The sequence below is a fragment of the Mus pahari genome, chromosome 5, assembly GCF_900095145.1.
Source record: "Mus pahari chromosome 5, PAHARI_EIJ_v1.1, whole genome shotgun sequence".
NCBI classification, from domain to species: Eukaryota; Metazoa; Chordata; class Mammalia; order Rodentia; family Muridae; genus Mus; species Mus pahari.
The window spans coordinates 18,196,229-18,213,348 of record NC_034594.1 but is presented as its reverse complement, the minus strand read 5'-3'; the positions used below and the strand labels follow the sequence as shown (position 1 = coordinate 18,213,348).

The window sequence follows — 17,120 nt, the reverse complement described above, 5'->3', positions numbered from 1 at the left end:
ATATATATATATATATATACACATACATATACATCCTGATTTCTGACCTCAAACTCATAGAGATCTGTCTGTCTGCCTCCCTGATGCTGGGATTAAAAGTGTGCAGTAACATATCTGGCTGCATGAGTTGCATTTAGGTTGGGGGGCTACCGGCCGTGGACCAGCTACATTTGTGAACAAGGCTCCGTGTAAACTCATAAGGGCAGCTGAAGAGCGTGCAGATATCTACTTCAGCAGCAGCCTTTGAGAACTACTGTGTCACCTGAACCACTTTAGCCCTAGAGGAGGCGGGGATGAGCTAGGTCGCCTAACACTTGGTGCAGTGACAGTGACGCTATCTCTCACCTCTGTTTCTCTCCTAGAGGGCGCAGTCTGAGTGCCTGAGTGACCTGTCGTGGACCCTAGAGGAGGAAGACTATGAGGAGAAGCCATTGCTTCATGTCAGCATGGAAGAGACCCCGGATGCTAGGCAGCGGGATTTGATGCCAGGCAGAAGGCCTGAGTTGGGGGGACCTGCAACCTTTCTGTCACCTGGGGGGGCCTGTGCCAGGCGTGCTCGCCTACAGCACAGCACGGCAGTCAGTGCCAGCATGGAGGAGGGAGGCTGCCCTAGAGATGAACCCTCAAGCCTTCCAGCTATGCCAGAAGTCACTGAGCCCATGGTGGTCTCAGTCCCAAGCTTGGAGTCCCCATCTCTGCCAGAAAGCTCTCCAAACCATATTCTCCATGGCAAGATCCAGAAGGAAGAGCTGCCCACTGGAGGCCTGTGTCCCCTAGTGGAGAGTACATCAGAGGAGGCTCCTTGTGGTTCTGGAGATGCAGAAACCCCACTATCTACTGATGTCCCTGAGGGGGACATGGTACCTTCCAAGGAGGGCTCTGTACTTCCTGAGGGAAACACAACACCTCACAAGGGTGTCATGGCACCTCTGGAGAGAGACATGTCACCTTCTGAGGGAGATGTGGCACCTCCCAAGAGGATCGTGGCACCCCCAGAGAGAGACATGTCACCTTCTGAGGGAGATGTGGCACCTCCCAAGAGGATCATGGCACCCCCAGAGAGAGACATGTCACCTTCCGAGATAGATGTGGCACCTTCCAAGAAGATCACGGCAACCCCAGAGAGAGACATGTCACCTTCTGAGGGAGATGTGGCACCTCCCAAGAGGGTCATGGCACCCCCAGAGAGAGACATGTCACCTTCCGAGGGAGATGGGGCACCTCCCAAGAAGATCACGGCACCCCCAGAGAGAGACATGTCACCTTCCGAGGGAGATGTGGCACCTCCCAAGAAGACCACGGCACCCCCAGAGAGAGACATGTCACCTTCTGAGGGAGATGTGGCACCTCCCAAGAGGATCACGGCACCCCCAGAGAGGGACATGTCACCTTCTGAGGGAGATGTGGCACCTCCCAAGAAGATCACAGCACCCCCAGAGAGAGACATGTCACCTTCTGAGGGAGATGTGGTACCTCCCAAGAGGATCACGGCACCCCCAGAGAGGGACATGTCACCTTCTAAGAGTGACATGGCACCACCCAAAGGAATCATGGAGCCTCCTAATAGGGACACATTACTTCCAAAGGGAGACACACCAACTCCTATGACTATCACTGATACCAACTTGGAGACACGTTCAGATACAGAGAGACAGGACCAAAGTGTTCAGAAGGAAGAGGAACTGGCCCTGGTGGTGGTACCCAGGCCTGAGGGAGCGGGGACAGAGTCTTCCATAGCCCCTGCCCCAAGTCCTCCAGGACCCAAGAGCTGCCTGAAGCACAAAGCCTCGGTCCCCAGTGGGTCCCCAGCAGAGTCTCCTCTGAAAGAGCCTAGCCCAGCAGTCCAGGACAAAGCGGACAAAGCAGTTGTGCCTCCCGCCCGCCCCAGGCCTACACAGGCTGCAGCCTCAGGAGGTCCAGAGAGAGCAGCCCTGGGGAAAAAGAACGAGCGGAGTGCGGAGCCACAGCGCAGCAGCGTTAAGAGGTTTTCTGTGACCTCCAGCAGGGCGCGTGCCCGTGTCAGCAGCTCTCGCCTTCCGGAATATTCTGCACATGTGCCTGCAGGGGGCCGAGCACCCTTGCTGCGGAGTGGCCTTGCCTGGAAGAGTGAGGCAGCACTTGATGACCTTCAGGTGCTGCCAAAGCCACAGGACCGGAAGACAATGGGTGGTGACCCTCAAAACTCAGGGGATGCGGGGGCCGGCCAGGCAGGACCGAGCAAGAGCCCCCAAAAAGCTGAGCCATGTGCCTCTTCTGTGCAGGAGCCAGCCCATGGGGAGGACCAGAGCCCCTTCCCAGTCAAGCTGCGGTCCACCTCACTCTCACTTAAATACAGAGACAGCTCTGCCCAAGAGGCCAAAGCCATCAAGAGGTACAGCGCTGAAGTCAGGTTGGAGAAAGGAGGCCTGGCTCTGCTCCCCAAAGATGAACAGAGCCACATTGGGGCTGCTCCCGCACTGCGAGGCTCCAGGTCCCCCAACGGGCAAGGGAAAGGAAAGACCAGGTCTCCGGAGCAGCCGGGTACCAAGCCACCCCTGCCCAGGAAGCCGCTTCTGCCGAGCCTTACCTTGCCGTACCCACCCACAGGCCTGGATACCAGCCCTGGGGAGTCCGAGAGACTCATACCGGTCATCCTGCCTCCCGAGCCCAGGAAGGAAAAATCGCCCCATCAGGGAGCTGGTAAGAGCCTTCCAAGATGTTTGTTGTTGGGAATAGATGGGTCACAGGGAAAACTGTGTTGCTGGGATGGTCACAAAACCTGTAAAATCAGGTCCAGACCTTAGTACAAAGAGAACTGAGGAAAAGGTCAAAATTTCTTAGCACTGCTGACATTTGGAAAGTTGGGGAGCTGAGGCTGCCACTCTTGCCTGCACAGGCCCGTGGTTCAATCACCAGTGTGGGAAAACAAAATGATGGAGACTTAGAAGTTGGGGCCACATCGATGGCTCGGTGATTGATTAACTGCTCTTGCTGCCTGGGAAGAAGAGTGGAGTTTGGTTCTCAGCCTAGTGCTGGCTCACAGCTAACTGCCCCAAACTCCAGCTTCAGGGCTTCTGGCATCTTCTCTGGCCTCTGCAAGCGCCTGGGCTCACACATGCACACACTACAAGCAGATATACCTTTACATATAGATAAAAATAAATATTTCAAAGGAATCAGGAATTATGAAGATAGATGGTCAAACACCAGGCTTTTGTGTGAATGCAGAAAAATCATATATGTTGACATAATAGGGCAATCTAGAATCTAATTTGTGGACTATTTCCGGGTTCTAAATGGGCGATACAAATGTTTCAACTGTGTGTCTCAGAAAGCCAACAATGTGTGATGCAGGTTTTCCCTGGGACTAACCTCCTGGGTTGTGAGAGTTCTTTTTAACTTATTCCCCCAAGAAAAACTTTCTTCCCCTGTCCTAATAAGGCCTCTGCATGGCCTCGTGTAGAACTCACACTGTGTATGACTGGAGTCATAGGAAGGCCAGCCTTTACTTCCTGTCCCCCAAGGGAGATGACGTTAGGCTTGGGACATTGCTTAATAACCTTTAAAAGAAACTCTTTAAGATGAACAGGGGGAAAGTAGGATGAGTTGTATCCTTCTTTGATTTAGTTATGATGTTCCAGATCAAAAGGAATCTGTTGGAAGTGGGTATCTGCAGCTCAATTAAAGAGACTGCTTATTGCTGGCTTATGTTATTTATGGAAAATAAGACTATATAACTGTTAAATCCTATGTGTGTGCTTGCTCGCACATACACACACACACATACATGTATACATGCACACATAAGCACACAGCACACATGTTTACACCTGTAACAGGGAAATTGGGGCCTTAGCAACAGTTTTTCCATGGCAGATTTTATTTTAAAATGTTCCAGGCTATTTTTAAGTGACTCTTATAAGACCAGGAGTCCACTTGTGCTGCACTGTGGGACAGAGAGGAAGCCAGGCTTGGAGGCTTGCTTGAGAAGTGCAGAACCCTAAAACAAGGTTTCAATGATGTTGTTCAAGGCAACATCATCAACACAGCTGATGTTCTCAATTGTCCCTGGTGGGTGCCCAGCTCTAAACTCTGCTCCAGTGACTCCAGCTGCATTGTCCTCTGCACTGATGTTTTTCTTGCCCTTCGCACCCTGTGTTCCCTTTGAAGAGAAAGAGGAACTTCCCTCAGTGATGCGGGCAGGAGGTATAGGAATTATTGTAACAGACACAGGATCCCAGTTTGCCAAAGGGACTATGTTAAGTGGTTACACAAGTCCGGTACCATGTGGTGTGTGTGTGTGCACACGTGCGTGCATGCGTGCATGCATGCATGCATGCGCACGCGAATACACTCCTCAGCATAAAGTAGGCTTATTTATAGACCTGGGCCACAATTTGCTGATTTGCCATGAGAAGAATATGGCCTATGGTTAGCCAGCTTGTTCAATTTCCAAGACACTCTCCTTCCTCCTGTTGGTCCAGTGCATCCCAGAGTCTAAATTACAGGTCAGGAAACAACTTTCCACACCCATAATTAGGCATTATTTTTAGAAGGAGATAGTGTCATGTTTTGAAAACGTCTAAAACACACACACACACACACACACATATAGAAAAAGTTTCTTGTGAGCCAGGTATATTGTCACATGCTTGCAATTCTAGCTACTTGGGGGGCAGACAGGCCAGTGGCAAGCCTGAGGCCAGCCACTGCAACCTGGTAATATTCTGCCTCAAAGTAATGTTTTTAAAGGGGTAAAGAGGTTATCTCATGGTTCAGTTTGCTTTGTATCATTGTGGTAAAACACCATGACCAAGGACAACTTACTGGGTTTGCACATCCTGACCACAGCCCATCATTAAGGAAAACGAGGTAGGACCCAAACAGGGCAGGACCTGGGAGTAGGAACTGAAGCAGAGACCTTGGAGGGAAGGCTGTCTCTTGCCCAGCTTCCAGGCTCATGTTCATCCACCTTTCATGTAGCTCCTATGTCCCCCTACCCGGGGTTGGCACTCCCTAGAGAGAGCCAGACCCTCTGGATCCTCTCCTATCAGTGCCCCCAAAGTCGTGCCTACAAGGCCAACCGGATGGAGGCATTTTTTTTTTCAACTGAAAGTTCCCCCTTCCCAGATGGTTCTAGCTTCTCTGTCAGGTTAACCAAAAACTAACTGCACACCACACACACACACACACACACACACACACACACACACGCATGCACACGCACACCTCACACACACACACACAAAGCACTGGCTTCAGTCTCCTGGGCCGAGTTTGATTTCTTTGGAGGCATGCCCATGTGCATCTTGACCATTTTTCTGGTTTTTGAAGTTTTGTCTGTTTTTTTGGAAACCCATCTCTCTCACATTTATGTTTTCTTTCTGCCTTCCCTCCTCGTTGCTACCCTAAGAGAGTCTCCATGCCTTCCCGACAGACATAGAGTAGAGTTGTAACTCCTGGGTCAGGCAAGCAAGACTTTTTAGATTATGGCCAGAGTCAACAGTTCTCCATTCTCAATCTCTTTGCCTCCCCTCAGCCTCCCCACCCATCTCCCCCCCACCTGTGGGGAACGCACAACTACCCTGATGTGAGCAACATGGATCTGAAGGATTTGCTTGCCAGAGTCACTTGAGTTTCTCAAACTCTGAGTGTTATTTCTTTGCCTGTAAAATTAAGGTTGTTGCTAATATGGGTCATAGGAACATAGAACAGCAAAGACATTTTCCCTGTGACACATGACACCGTTCCACAGCCATGCCAGTTCCTTCATCTCAGTGGCAAAGAACACACGGTGGCCAGGACTCTTCTTCCTAGATTAACCAGCCTCACCTAATACCTCAGACCGAGGTGACAGTCCACAGATGGAAATCCCCAGACTACATTAGCAGTTCAGGACCCATTCACCAACCTACCTTCAATTGGGGAAGGCGGAACTCTGTGGCACTTCTATGACAAGCAGTTCTATAGCTCGTGATCCCCCGGTGCAGGGGCTAGGACAGAAATGGACAGCTCCCATGCTCTTGAGTCTCTAGGAGATGCTATAAAACTTCGTGGGAAGCTGGGTGTGTGTTCCCTGCAGTTGAGCATCTTGGAGAATTGGTGACTAATTCCAGCCCCTTATGGATATTGGGTAGATAAGGCTTCTATGTGACCTCCTGTGGCCCCAGTGCTACCAAGAGGACAAGAGAACCCCAGAGAGCAGCTGGAACCCAGAAGACCTAAAAATTGCCCAGAATTTTCTAGAGTCCTTCTTTACATCTGCTAATCATCAGTCCAGTAAGAGAGTGGCAGGTGTCAATCAAAGAAGAATTCTCTCATTCTCCCACCCAATCTTCCTTCTGGACCTGCAGCCATTGAGAACAAAACCAGGGAACCTGATCCTGTCAGGGAACAGGAAACTGAACCTGACTTAGCTCAGGGTCTGTGTGTTCTGGTTCCCACCTGAGGCAGCTTTGTCTTCCCATGTACATTTGCCTATTCTCTAGACACAAATGTGATTGTCACAGGGCAGGTCTGGAGTGAGAGGAGGCAGGTGGCCAGCGTTCTCCACTGCACAGGACAGTCCCTCCGTGGTGTAGAGTTACCAGCTCTAAAGACAGTACAGAGTCCAGGCTGAGTAACTCTACCTTGGCCACTCGGACGGAAAGTTCAGTGGGGAGGAAGTGGGTGTATCAGAAGCTCATGAGAACACACCCCTTAATATGGGGCGTACGTATGGCTGTGTTCATATCTTAGCTTCCTTTCATTGTGACCATAGGTGTTAAGGTTTTCTAAAAGATTTAAGGGTTTGCTAAACTGGTGTATGCAATGCAGTCCAAATATCCCACCAAGAGCAGGAGCACACTTGGAAGGCCAGGAACTTAGTGATTCCTTGGGCCTTGAAGCTGGGCGCATCTGTAGTGAGAGTGGCCCAGCAATGGCTGTCTTGCCCCAGACAGGCCATGAACCCATTAGTTGGTCCATCTATAAGGCTGGGCACCTCAGAAGTGCCAATCTGAAGACCTGGAAGTAAGGCCAGAGAATGGGTAGAATAGTCCTACTTCTATGTCCCTTTGGTCTGGGCTGCTACCAGAAGGTGCCACCCATATTTGAGGTGGGTCTTCCCACATCCATTAAGGCCAGTAGGACAATTCCACACCAACTTGCCCACAGGCCAACCTGATAGAGACAATTCCTCACTTGAGGACCACCCCACCCCCGATGATTCTAACTTAAGACATGTTGACATTTAAAGCCAACCGTCCTGGGCAAGTGACTTTGCTCCATGAACCTCTGGTGAGGATCTGAAAAAAAATCAACTCTGAGGAGAGTTGTGAAGGTCCTTATGAATGCCATGTCTGCGAGAGTTTGGGTCTTGGATGTCCCTCAAAGCCCCGTGTGTCATGTATTGAAGACTTGATCCTAGCTCGTGAGCCTTTTTGGAGATGAAGGGACCTGTGGCAGACAGGCATCCAGGAAAGAGATTAGGCAAGCCTGTGAATTAATTACTGGGACCACAGTCCCTTCCTGCTCTCTTTTGCTTCCTGGATCCCATAAAGTGAACAGGCTGTCACCCGCTTCTGCTGGCATGTCTTTTGCCATCACTGGCCCAAAGAGGACAGTCCTTTTAGAGATCATTGCATTTGGGTTACTTGATATGTGTATATAGGCACTCACAGGCAGGTGTCTCACACTGCATGTGTAGGGGTCAAAGGACAACTTTTGGAAGATAGTTTCTTTCCAGCATCTAGGTCCTGGGGTTAGGGTGGGGCTGGGGGGTGTGTCCCAAGTCCTGTCTTCAGGATTAGCAGTAAGTACCTTTACCTACTGAGCAATCTCACTGGCTCGACAGCCTTTTCTTCTCCCTTTCTTGGGGGTTTCAAGACTGAGATCGGTCAGGCAGAGGTCAGACTGTAGGTCAGGCAGAGGTGAGTTTTTGAGTTGAGGGTGGAAATTAAAACCACAAGAAGCCCAAGGCCGCAGAAGTAGGTCAAGCTGTGCCTCTTGACCTGAGAGGAAGTCACAGGGTGAGAACAGGATGGTCCTTTTGGCCTTACATGCAGCTGGGGAAGAAAATTTGGAAGTGGTGGGTGTCTCCCTTGGAGCTAGGGAGTAGGGAGAGGGGCCACCATCAGAAAGGCACGTGGAGAGAAACCACAAGGAACCTTGGCGGCTGAAGGGGTAAAGAGAATGGGAAGGAGCTGCCAGGGAGGAACAAGACTTCCCCCAGAGTCCCTTGGTGCCCTTCTTGAAATGTGGGAATAGCTCTCAGGCAAAGGCCTGCCCCATCCCCCTGTGTGGGCAGGCATTAGACTCCCCTTCCTGACCAGTGTTCAGCAGCTAATGAATCCAGATGATCTGACAGCTGTGTGTTCTCGTTTGTATTTACTTGTGTGTGCTTCTGTGACCTATGCATGTGTTCGCATTACTGTATATGTGCCCATGTGTGCACGTCATGTGAACGGCCAGGGGTGGGCGTTGAGTGTCTTCCTCAGTCGCTCGCCACCTTGTTTTCTGAGTGAGGGTCTGTCACTGAACCTGGAACTGAGTTGGTTGGGACAAGGCTCAGCCAGCTCCAGGGGTCATCAAGGGAGCTTGGATTTTCTCCTGCCAACTGCATACATCCAGGTAGCCACAGAAGCACCTGATCTGGGGTTGCCAATGCCTTTTGGCAGGGAGAGAATCCTCCAACAGGGAAACAGTGAGCATTGGACATTGATTATGTGCTGGATGGGGAAATGAAGGGGCAGTGGGTTCATTCAGGATTGGAGCTAGTGCAAAGCTCTATATTATGTGCTTTATGGAAAACCCTTGCCTGCTTTCAAAATAAAGCCTCCGGCAAGCACAGTAAGTTCTGCTATAAGATTGCCCCGTGGCTGCTGGACAGAACTGATGGAAAGCCACTAAAGCTCACAAGTGATATTGACCAGGAGCTGGCTGTGAGCCAGGACAGATATCAGATTAATGGATGTTTTAAGAACAGAGCTGAAGCCTTATATGCTGAAAGCATAATGTAATCCTGAAGCAAACACAAGGTGTGGCATTCTCAGGACACAAGGTCCATGCCTGCCCTGGAGCCCCCTTAGCGTCTGTCTGTCATGCCCATGTATGTCAGGACTGTAGCTGGGGGCCTAAAAAACAAGAAGACGGGACCAAATGCTGTTCTGGCTTCAACCACTTGAGAGCCATGGTTGCTAATACGTCCACTTTAGATCAGAAGTCTTATTGAGCAAACTCAGGCCTCTTGTTCCCCGGAGGAGGTTTTAATTCCTGGAAATGAGCTGTGGATATACATTTTTACAACAGTGATTCAGGGGCTGCAAGGATGGCTCCAGTTAAAGCATTTGCCACACAAGCATGAGGACTAGAGCTGACTTGAGCCCAGCACCCAGTTTCTTATTATCCCAGCATTGGGGGTGGGGGACAGAAAGGAGGCCCTCTGGGGCTTACTGACCAGCCAGTCTAGTAGTATTAGTGAGCTCTAAGTTAGGTGAGTAACTCAGTCTCAAAAATAAGGGTGCATAGAGATTAGGGAACACACTTGGCGACAGCCCCTGGCCTTCATGTGCATACATGCACATAAACTTGTGTATGTACTCATGCACATGTACAAGCACACACACATGAATATGCACATGCAAGTGTACATACACATGGATGCATAAACACATATTCACAAACACATACACATGAATGTGTAAACACACACACAGATGTGCAAACACACATGAATGTGCAAACACACACATACATGCATGCATGAATGCTCATGCACAGGCACATGCGAGCGAGCACACACACACACACACACAGGTACTCGTGCACACAGTTGCCTCAAGAAGGAAAGCTCACACAGCAGTATGCTGACCTGTTACAAGCTTGCTTAGACCAGAACATCTGCTTTAATATCTCAGCCCAAGAGCCAGAGCCCCTAAAGTTCACATCCTCCAGCTCATTGCCTCCCAACCACAACTGTGTTCTTGACAGCTCTAAGCTTCTGGGCTCAGCTTTCTGAGAGATGTCATGTAGGGTGCGGCTCATCATTTGTGTTTCACCCTCAGTGGGTCACTTCTAGGGTTCTTTCTGGAAAAACAAAACAAGCAAGCGAACAGACAAACAAAAAACAGTGCCTTAAATTTGAATTTTAGTAGGCACCAAAACCAAGCAAAGAGGGTGACTCCGAGTGATGGAAAGTGTTTGCCACCTGTAGGTCAAGCATCCCAGGACCAGGGGAGTGGTTAGGACTCGGGGGAGTGGTGTCTTCTAAATCAGATAGCTAAATCACATATGTCCACAAACTAAGTCCATAAGCCTTAGTTTCCCCGTCTTTTGAAAGAGATTAGAAAACAGAAATCAGCAAAATGGTTTGTTACATTGTTACCAGCAATGACAGACAGAGTAGCAGTGGGGGCAGCTGAAGCCCAGCCAGTGGTCTTCTGCACATGGTAATGGAGAACAGCTGGCAGGTGCCAGGCACCATGCTGGGGCTTGGAGGAGGGGGAGGATGACGTCACTGAATATTTACAAACAGCTGGCACAGGTAGCAGGTTGTCTTCTGGGATTTTTACACCTGCATTTACACGGGGTCTGCCCAGGAGCACACAGCTAGCCTGAGGCCCGAAACCCAGCCCCAGGACAGGCTGTGTTGAAGATCGGTGCTTTACAGTATTTTCCCAAATAGAGCTTGAGGGACGAGACTACGTTACTGAGGAGGGAGGGCTTTTACCAACCGTCCCTTTGATGGACTCCTCTCCGTAACTAACAAAGTGATAGTTTTCCTCTGATCACTGCCTGTGCAGTGGGGTTGCTAGGGCCCAGCTGTGTGGCTCTCCAGCTCCCCACACCTGAGGCCCTTGCCATCTGGAAGTGTTGGTCTGGGTTTGCTCTAAGGCAGATTAGATTACGCCCTTCCCCGGCACCTGTATGGGGAGCCAGCTTTTCTCAGACCCTCGGCAAAGGGATATCACATACATTCATTCCAGCACGTGGTGTCTGCTGTTCAGTGAGAGAAATGTCAGGCTCTGCAGGTGTTGGTTGCAGACCTGGGTACACTTGACAACCTAAAGCCCTTATTATTCCGGAGGAGGGGCTGAGATGTCAGAAGTCTTTAAATCAAATCCCCAGGAAACTCAGGTCTGTCTGTTGGGGCAGGAAGATAAATAAAGGAGGGTTTGCCTGTGGCTTTTTTATCTGCAGTGCCCTAGAGCTGATCTTTTGAGCAGATCTAATCGCAAAAGAGATTTTTTTATGTTTCAACCTTGGCCCTGAGAGTTAATGCTCTAAGGGGTCACTGACAACCTATTTGCCCGCCCCCTCAAGGCTGCCATAGACTGCCCACTGTCTGTCTTCATTCCTCTCTCTAGCCCTAGCCCTCCCCTGCCCAGATGGAGCACAGATACAGAGCCCTGGGTTCCAGTGTGACAGAGGATAAGGGTGCAAGTCATGGAAGCCACCCAGGCCTGTGTCACAGAGCAGAATGGCTGTCACCTGACTCTGTCTGCCCATACTTTACTTGGAACAGAGGTGCAACATCTCTGAGGCTTGATATTGTGGGATGTGTCCAAGTGTGGGGAAATACAGGAACCAAACAGGAAAGAAATGGCTGCTAAGAGATCTTGGTCACTTGCTCAGGTCAGTGCTCCGTGAAGTTGCCTGGAGGTCACATCCTGGCACAGCCTAGTGCAGCTGCAGGGTTCACCCACTCCCGAGGGTCAGCATGTGAACGTAGGTACATGGGCACACAACAGTGCAGTTGGAAACATTGCCACCCGAGCCTTTCCCAGAGCCCTGCCCTCCCTCAGGGCCCCTCCTCTTCATCCAGCCCCGAGCCCCGCCCTCCCCTGGGGGGGGGTCCCTTCTTGCCAACCCACCTTACAGGCAGTCCCATATAACTTTTCTGCTTGTTTGAAGGTTTTAAACTCTACATGTATAAGTGCTTTGTTTACTTGTTTGTGCACCGTGTGTGTACCTACAGATGCCAAAGAAAGCGCATAATCCAAGGAACCGGAGTTACAGATGGTTGTGAGCCACACATGGATGCTGGGACTCAACCGCAGGTCCTGGGGCAGAGCAGCCAGCACTCCTCCCTGGGCATCCCCCCAGCCCTCTTTATGTTCAGTTTAAAAATGTATCTTTTGGCTCAGATGAAATTATCCAAGTGCAGGGTATAAAGAATTTACCAGAACTATGTCTTGTGCCTTTGGGCTAAGAGGTGACAGAGTGCTCAGTAGCCAGCACTGAGCTTTGACGGGGTGGGAGAGGCTGGTCTGGCCCTCCACAAGCTACTTCTCTGCTCTGATTTCAAACTGGAATGGCAAGTTTCTCGGGTTGTGAATTTAATCTTATCAGAACTGTTCGGAATATGTTGTTAGCTGAGAAAATAAAGTTCAAAGCCAGAGAAAATGTCCCGTCTGTTTCCAAGGGGGGGCTGCTGCCTCTGGCCAGTGCTCTGGCATAGGGATGGGGTGAGGGTGAGACACACAGGACAAGTTCTGAGGGAGCTCCTGGTCACTAGGGTGAAGAAATGGCTGGAGAAGGCAAAGAGGGCCCTTAAAGAATGTAGAGCAGAAGAGAAACAGCCTGTGTTAACCATGCAGGCCCTAGTACTTCCTGTGTCAAGTGAAGACAGATGGTTGTAGAAATGGCATCACATCCCACAAAGGGAATGTTTTTAGGAGTGGGGGCGGGTCACTGGTTCCAAATGTAGAATCTTATCAAAGACATCCTATCTGTGCATACATTCCAGCTCCTCCCAGAGAGAATGCCCTGGTAGAAATTAGCTCCAAAATGCACAGGTTGGGGGTGCAGCTGCATCTTGTGGTTTTGGTAGCTCAGACCAGAGGAGGTAATCAATCTGAGGCATCTATAGAAAAAAAAAGAAAGAAAGAAAGAAAGAAAGAAAGAAAGAAAGAAAGAAAGAAAGAAAGAAAGAAAGAAGTTTGCAATAATACCATCAGAGAGGATTTGACTCAGGGGGGAATGGGGAGTGGGGGCTCTCTGAGACCTCTCCTCAGCCCCCTGAACCAAACAAAGCAATATAACACACCTTGCATGGGAGAGAAGCTGTGGGTGAGACTGAAGGGAAGGGTGGGACTGTCTGCCTAATACTGCTCCTTCTTGGCCTTTATCACAGAAAAGGGTCAGCCTCCTGCGGCTACAGGTCCTGGGGCTGATGGGCAACCCACCCCACCCTGGATCACCATGGCCCGGCAGAAGAGAAGAGGAGCCCCAGACCTGCCTGGCAACCAGGAAGAGAAGCCTGGGTCAAGGCTCCTAAAGACAGAAACTGGGAAGCAAGCCAAGGTGGCCGAGAGAGCCCAGGTTACCACTCTTTTTCTGTGGTGTTCGGGTTGGGGGGTGGGGTGGGGTGAGGCAGGGATCTTGTCAGGGTGCGGTGGGAGCAGGTACCACTGTGCTCACAGAGGTCCTGCATGAACATCACAGAGACGTCATGCCTACCATGACTGCTGACATGCGCAAAGGCAGTACGTCAGCTTCTGGCCCCCATGGAGGAGCTAGCTGCCTCCTCTTTGCCTGTGTGGGCTGGTAGAAATGCAGTGGTGCCCGAGGCTGCTCTGGCCTCCTAGGCAACGCAGCTCAGCCTCTGGAAAAAAATGAAGACAGTTAAATCAACAACTCCCTTCAGACACAGGCTAATACGGTCACCAGCTCCACCTCAGCCCCTTGTGTGGTGATAAATGAACCCTGCACGGGCTGCTGCCTGCTGGCTTCCCTTTTCCCTCACCTAGGGCTGCACAGACAAAACCTGGGGTTGCATGTTGTATTCAGCTGAAAACAGCTCTCACCAACCCCAACAACTGTGCTTAGAAGCAGGCCATGATACAGCCTCTGCTAACCAATACAATAAACGGGGTTCTGCCATATAGGAAAGGGAGCCTGCGCTGTGGTAGGACCTGCTTCCCTTCCTGCTAATGCAATTCTCCGTTGTGTCTGCACAGCTGAAGACCTGTATGTAACATAGAGGAAGGGGAATTACAGAGCGAAATGTTAGCCCATTTCAGCTGCTGTCATATAGCGCGTGTCATAAAACCATTCCCTACAACTTTCACATAGAGCCTTGCTCTATACCATCTGGGGCTGAGTCTGGGCTGTCCAGGCAAGCAAGGAGCCACCATGCACACGTGGGCTACAGGGGGTTGGCACAAGTTGTAGCTCTGGCATCTCGGTAGGTAATGCCGGTGCACAGAGCTTCTTTCCAGAAAGGGCCAGCAGCAGGATGCATCTTGGGAGAGACATTTTGTAACTAAGACACTTGGAGTATTTACCCCCTCTGAGTCTGTATCGTTGGGCAGCATGTGTCATTTTATGTCTCCATAGGAGTCTGTGAAACAGGGTGACTTCGTCCGGAGCAAATCTTTCCTGATGACGCCTGCAAAGCCTGCTGTGACCCAGAGGCAGGGGTCAAAACTGAACCTCAAGGAAGGGCTGCAGAGAGGAATCTCACTGTCCCATCAGAACTTGGGTATGAGATTGGCTTGTATTTCCAAATACTTTGGCACACACACATGTGCACGTGCACACAACACACACACACACACACACACACACACACATATATATATATATATATGTGTATATATATATATATATATATATATATATATATATATATATATATATATATTTCTTCCTACGATTGGAGTTTGTGTTATTGAATCATTTTGCCATGTTGAGCCGTGCTTTTTTTAAATGTTGTTCCCCCACCCCTTTTATTGAGAAGGAATTTACACGAGATAACAGTCACCCATATTCAGTGCGCACTTCAGTGGATGTATCTAATGGTGAGATTATGCATATTTTCAGAGCCCCACCACCCTGGTGGCAATCTAAGAATAGAACACACCCCTCACACTGGAAGGAAACCTACTTGTCACATTGCCTTCCCTGGGGTAGGCAAGCACGAACCGACTCTGTGTCTCGGTGAGATTTCCCTTTTGGGGAACGTGAAATCGTAAAACACAGGTCCCTGTCTCTGCTGGCTTTGAATGCAATTCTGAGCTCAGGGAGGTAGTCTTTGTCACGTCAAATGGTGCCGGGGATGAACCCGGAACCTCCTGCACACTAATCACATACTCTCCCATCAAATGACATCCCGAACCTAATATTTTTAATTTTTTATTTACTTTGTATTGTAGTCAAAAGACATAAGAATTTTACTTTAGTAGCCATTCTAATTGGGTGGTTGTGAAGGTGTTATGCTCAATCCCATGGTGTTCCGCAGTTAGACCCTGAACCTTTCCAGACTCGCTTTGCCTCCAGAACCACCTAAGCCTGCTCCGAAGCGCTTCCAATCGTATATGCTCCACACTTGCTGCTTCAGCCTTCACTCACTCCTTTACGTACTGATGGATTGTGTGTCTTGGAGCACAGTGACTGTAACATATATTTAAAGCTATAGGAGAGGCTTAGGGAAAGCCCACACTGGGTCTCTTGCTTTTGTTTTGTCTCCCAGCAGCTCAGGCTGCAGCAACCGCAGAGAAGGAACTTCACCAGCTGAAGAGGGCCAGTTATGCTAGCACAGATCAACCATCCTGGATGGAACTCGCCAGAAAGAAATCTCAAGCCTGGAGCGACATGCCCCAAATCATAAAATAGATTGGCAGCCTGCTGAGGAAGGAGGTCCGCCGGACCGACGAGCCACTTAGTTTTAAACTGCCAATAAATCATGGCAAGCAGACTGTGAAACTTAGGATTGATTTTTGTCAACGGGTTCCGATGTGCTCGGAGAAGAGAGGGGGACCAGGGGGAAGAGAGAAGACCAGCAGACAGCCTCAGTGCCCGGCCAGAGGGGCTGTGGCAAGAATGTTTCAAAGTCCAGGGGCGCCATTCCTGTGCTGAGATGTCAGTGTGAGCCTAGGAGTCCCAGGTCTGCGCTGCCTCTTGCCATCGGCCAGTGCCTCTGGCCACCGTCTTGCCGTGGGCCATCGTGGTCTTTCTTGTTTACTAATAGGCATGATGTTTGTGGTAAAGCAGGGATGCCCTTTACAAGAGCAGCTACCTACTTCACAATCCAGTTTCCTGAAGAAACCCACCCACCCCGAGAAGGAGAGGAAAGGACGTGGCAAGGGTTTGTCAGTTCATAGACTGTTTCCAAAAAGAATTTTTAAACTTTTCCACTAGGCATCCGTGTCCTGTGCAAAATGCATTGCCTGTTTAATAAAAAGTTTCAAACATGTTTCTGCTCTGTGCGTCAATGTTAGTTTTGCTCACAGAGAACATCTTCCAGTGCTGAGGGAATGCCTTCACACCTCAGTGAAAACCCTGACTCAGTCTGGAGTTGAGTTTGGCCTGTATTGGCGGTGGCGGGAGGGGAGGGGGTGGGGGTGGGGTGGGGAGAAAGTGGTTGGTTTTTATTGTTCTAACAAAACATTGGCGTTCATTTTAGGAAAAAAGAAGAATTTGTAGGATGTTTTTTCTCATTTGTTCTACATACAACATTGTAAGAATATGAAAGTCTTAGGGGCAGTCTGTCCTAGTTTGCTTTCTAGTTTGTTTATAAACATCATAACCAAAAGCGGCTTGGGAGAAAAGGGTTTATGTTAGCTGACACACCCCAGGTCACGGTCCACTCAGGGAAGCCAAGGCTGGACCTTCAGAGCAGAAATTGAAACACAAGCCACAGGGAAATGCTGCTTACCAGTTTGTTCCCTGTGGCTAGCTCAGCCTGCTTACACAACACAGGACCACCTGCCCAGCAATGCTGCTGCCTGAAGAGAGCTGGGCCCGCTCACAGAGAATTTCCTTACAGACTTGACGATGTGCTGGCTAACGAGGCATTTTCTCAGTTAAAGTTTCCTTTTCCCAGGTGACCCTGGCTTGTGTCAAGTTGGCAAAATACAATAAAATACAATAATAAGTAAATAAATCTAAGCAGGACACTATCGACACTTTATGGCATCTCACCCGTCCAGCCTGCATATTTCTGTTGACAACAGGCTCACTGGTACAACAGCCAAGAATGTAGAACATGGCAAAATTGGGCTGGAAGAAAAGTTTGGGATCTCAGAGGTTCTGTGCAATGGCTCCTTAGCAGTTGCTTTAAAACAATTCCAGTTTGTTCCTCCCCACGAGCCAGTCTCTATGGGAGTTAATTCAGCTAGACACAAAATCAGTCCGACCTCATGATATGTTTGTTCTAT

General features: G+C 49.7%; 1 protein-coding gene across 5 annotated transcripts in view; it reads left to right on the top strand.

Annotated features, from left to right (window-relative positions):
* Kiaa1211l (KIAA1211 like) overlaps positions 1 to 16,156 on the top strand; it is a 111,474-nt gene extending 95,318 nt beyond the window's left edge. For 4 of the 5 annotated variants that reach the window (XM_029538202.1, XM_029538201.1, XM_029538199.1 and 1 more), the window contains exons 7-10: positions 363 to 2,679; positions 13,094 to 13,281; positions 14,299 to 14,443; positions 15,434 to 16,156. In XM_029538202.1, the coding sequence (XP_029394062.1) occupies positions 363 to 2,679; positions 13,094 to 13,281; positions 14,299 to 14,443; positions 15,434 to 15,576 (2,793 nt within the window). In that variant the 3' untranslated portion in view covers positions 15,577 to 16,156. The remainder of the gene's footprint in view (positions 1 to 362; positions 2,680 to 13,093; positions 13,282 to 14,298; positions 14,444 to 15,433) is intronic. The other variant, XM_029538200.1, reaches the window with a different exon arrangement.
* Positions 16,157 to 17,120: the final 964 nt, after the last annotated feature.